Genomic DNA, 3,808 nt, shown 5'->3' with positions numbered 1-3,808 from the left:
TTTGAAAATGTTATCAAATTTGTGGTAAAATTAGAGTTTCCTCTATTGAGTACGTATTAATGTTGCCAAAAACTTATTATATGCAAAAAATCTTTATACGTTTCGAGGTGGAAAATAAATTTTAGATACTATATTTTTTCTCTTTCTCTATTTACTTACTTTGTACGAAAAATGCTTCACTAAAATAGTGATATAATTAATACTGTCACACTGATAATCCTTGAACGTAAAACTTATCCAGGACAATAATGAAAAAGACACAAAAAAAAAAAAATATAGAGAAAAGAGAACCGGCAAAGAAAGGAGGCAAAAATAGAAAATAAAAAATATAAAAATAATTACTGTTCTTTCATATAAAACTAGCATTATCGCAGGTTTTTAAGATGGTTTTAGGAAGAAAAGTACTGCGCGGGTTCCACCATTAATTTTAGGAAAAACCGATAACAAAAGTTGTGAAAGAGTAATCGATTTTTGCATCTTTCTTGCACTGTTTGCAGACCCCACATATACGTGACGGTACGCGATTGGTTACTTTTTTTAATTTTTTTTTAATTCTTTTTTAATTAGATAAAAAAAAAATTAAGAAACCCAAAAACAAGTTTACTGATAATCCTGCTCTAACATTTTCCTATTTCCTATTTCCACTAAAATATATTTCAGTATAACTTACAAAAGAGAAACAAAATAGAAAATAGGATGGCACACATTCAAAGTAACATATAATGCATGTTTCAACCTCTTCAGGAAAATTAACGAAAATTTAGAAAACAGTTTCCAAGGAAAACGTATTTTAAAATTAAATTTGGAGGCACTTTATTACTGAAAAATCAAGAATTGAAGTGGAATAAAATCACAAATTTACTGAAAATTATGACGTCTACAATAAATAAATATTGTTTGTCTGTGTATATATAAACGTCTGTGTTAATTTGTGTTTCTGAGTGTGAGTAAACTTGTTTCTTTAACATCAAACTTGAGATTCATATCATCTAGGGAGTCTTTCTAGCTTCGATAGTGACTCTATTGTGTTAAAAGATGAAGCACCGACCACGAAATGATTACATGAGAGTGAATAGGACTAGGACTGGCAAGTACACTCGAAAGAGTATTTTCGATCAAGTACACACTAACGCTAACTCCATACCTCAGCAGCCACGGCAACCGCAACTTAAAACGCAAGTGTACATCATTGACAAGGAAGACTTCAAAAGCATTGTTCAGCAACTAACGAGTAATCAATCATGTGAGTTTTTACCTCAAAACCTTCCAAATCGTCAGAAGAGTAGACCAGAGCCGACCTCACCTGTTCCTCTCAATGCCACAGGGGTTCATGTCTCATCGCATATGGGGTATATTGAAAGCTTACTTGAAGAATCATCGGACTCTGATGGTGACAACTTCCAACAATCATTTGATGAGAATCAATCTCATATACAACCTCAGCTATATTCAAATGGTGACAATTTCCAACAAACATTTGATGAGAATCAATCTCATATGCAACCTATGTCATATTCCAATGGTCTTAAACCGGTCATGACCACTACTTTACCCACTCCTTGGTTCAATGGTTCTCCTCAACAAATAGACAGTGCTTACTCATTGCAATCAACAAGAGCTGAGTATCCTCAACCATTGACTCCAAACTTCACATTTTCGTCTGTGACTCAACCTGGATTTTTCGATCTGGACCTAGGACGATTTTAGCTCCTAAGTTCCATGTTTTTGATTGCTATCACCACTCGGCTTTCCCTCCATCTTCAGATTTTCCAGGACAGAATATTCCCATTAAACAAGAAATAAGCTAGTTTGAATAAGAGAGGTTTAGCTAGAGTGATTTGCTAAGCTTTAGTTCGTATGATTATGATTATCATATTACTGTCTTGTATGAAGTTCCGTTTGGCTTATCAGTGAAATCAATCAACTCTTTTTGTCTCTTCTAAGCGATTTTGTAGACAAACTGTAACGACCATGACCCGGCTTCTCTTTAAACCGGCATTGGTTTAATTCAAATTATAATTAATTATCTATAAAACCAAACCAATCTATATTTTCTTTTATTATTAATCGTGTATATATGTCTCTATACCACATATATACACGATTAAAAGAACGTGAGCAGCCTCCCCTAATTTATTTATCTCTCTCTCCATATCTACTTCTTCCTCTCTTATCATTATCTTCTTCTCCATTGCTTCATCGATCCATGACTTTCCTTTGTGGTTTCTATGTTCGAGCGTGGAGACGAGACAACCGGGACGGAGCCACCGTCTCACCATCACCGTGCTGTCCACACCATCATTAACCGTGAGCCTCTAGAGACAGGTCATGCCATCGGAGCTCCAGATCCACCATCACGATTCAAGCCGTGAAGGTTGGGTGCAGTTTTATTTGTTTCTTGTGTCACAAGCTATATCCTTGATTGATGAACCTAAGAACTAATTTTTTATTTACTTTTCCTCGTATTTGTGTTGTCATGTTGGTCGTGTTTTGGTCCGTGTTGCATCACTGACGGAAACACATCACGGAACTACTGCCATGGCCGCTTGCCGTTGATCACATTCCGGTCCCGTGACCATTTTGGACACGAGATCTTTTGTTCCTTGTGATCACTCACGAACTTGGTTTGCTTGGGTTGGTTTCAAATCAATTATGGTTTGACTCTAAACCATTGCTAAGGTGAGGACAACTCCGTTAAATCCCGAGCTAAACTAGTTTAGTACTACTATTATCAAAATGCTAGTTTCGAAACATGATAAGTCTCTGTGAATCGAGTCTGTTTGATAGTCTTGTTTGTTTATTATTATTTACTTGTTAAATTGGAAAGAGGATAATATAGTATTCAACGGTTGACTGAATTGAATGAGTTAGAACTGTTATATATATATATGTATACATAAGTCTGTTATGAGATTGTGGGGCACAAAGATGTTGTGCTAACGGCGCATTGTGTGGAGATTGCGAGACACAGAGACGTTTGTTTTATCGGCGCATTGTATGGAGATTATGGGGCATATAGATGTCTATGCTAGCGGTGCATTATATGGGTATTGCGGGGTACAAAGACATCTATACTAGCGCTGCATAGGTGATTGCAGGGTACAAGGATGGACTATTGTACTGGGTGTATACAACTTTATATATGTATATCTTTATGAGGAGAATGCGGGGTGCAGAGAATATCTATGTACTATCAGCGCATTGGATGTTTTATGTGGTGTATTAGACACCGAGTTTTTTTCATGCTAGAGATAGGTCTACATAGTCGTAGTGCTATGTACAGAGTCTGTACAGAGTCAGTGGTTTGCGGTTTAGTATCTCATACCTCACTGATTGACTCCTCTGTTACTCACTCATCTTTCTTCCCCTTGCAGGTGAGCATAACGAGTAGTTGGATATGTGGATGGATTAGTTTCTTGGGATCGGTGTATTTTATTTCGGTTTTAATTAACTTTTCGATTTAATGTATTTGGTTTTAAATTATAAACTCGTTTTATTTGGAAATTATCTGATTAAAAAATTTGACATTTTATTTGGTTTTATAAATTGGTTTAATTTGGTATTTTTCGGTTACACTACAAGAAAACATAATTTTAACGAGGGCAGTTTTCCTCGTTATTTCGTCGTAAAAGAGGCTTTACGACGAATTAGCGAGGAAACGCGTTTGCTCGTTACACGTCTGTCGTAACACATATTTCCTCGCTAATTCGTCGTAACTTAGCGAGGAATATATTTCGTCGTAAAGACGAAGTAGGGCGATTCGTCGTAAAGACCACGTCAATATTCCACGTAAGGACGTCGCTATAAT

At 36.1% G+C, this 3,808-nt stretch overlaps 1 protein-coding gene across 1 annotated transcript; it reads left to right on the top strand.

Annotated features, from left to right (window-relative positions):
* Window positions 1-1,035: 1,035 nt before the first annotated feature.
* On the top strand, window positions 1,036-1,707 carry LOC106308586 (VQ motif-containing protein 5). Its single transcript, XM_013745734.1, has one exon. It carries the CDS (start codon window positions 1,036-1,038, stop codon window positions 1,705-1,707), a length of 672 nt encoding a protein of 223 aa, XP_013601188.1.
* Window positions 1,708-3,808: the final 2,101 nt, after the last annotated feature.

The sequence above is a fragment of the Brassica oleracea genome, chromosome C8, assembly GCF_000695525.1.
Source record: "Brassica oleracea var. oleracea cultivar TO1000 chromosome C8, BOL, whole genome shotgun sequence".
NCBI lineage: Eukaryota > Viridiplantae > Streptophyta > Magnoliopsida > Brassicales > Brassicaceae > Brassica > Brassica oleracea.
This window is presented reverse-complemented; position numbering and strand designations above follow the sequence as displayed.

Excerpts from the sequence above, each read along its gene's own strand:
- LOC106308586 (XM_013745734.1), top strand. The coding sequence starts at position 1,036 with ATGAAGCACCGACCACGAAATGATTACATGAGAGTGAATAGGACTAGG.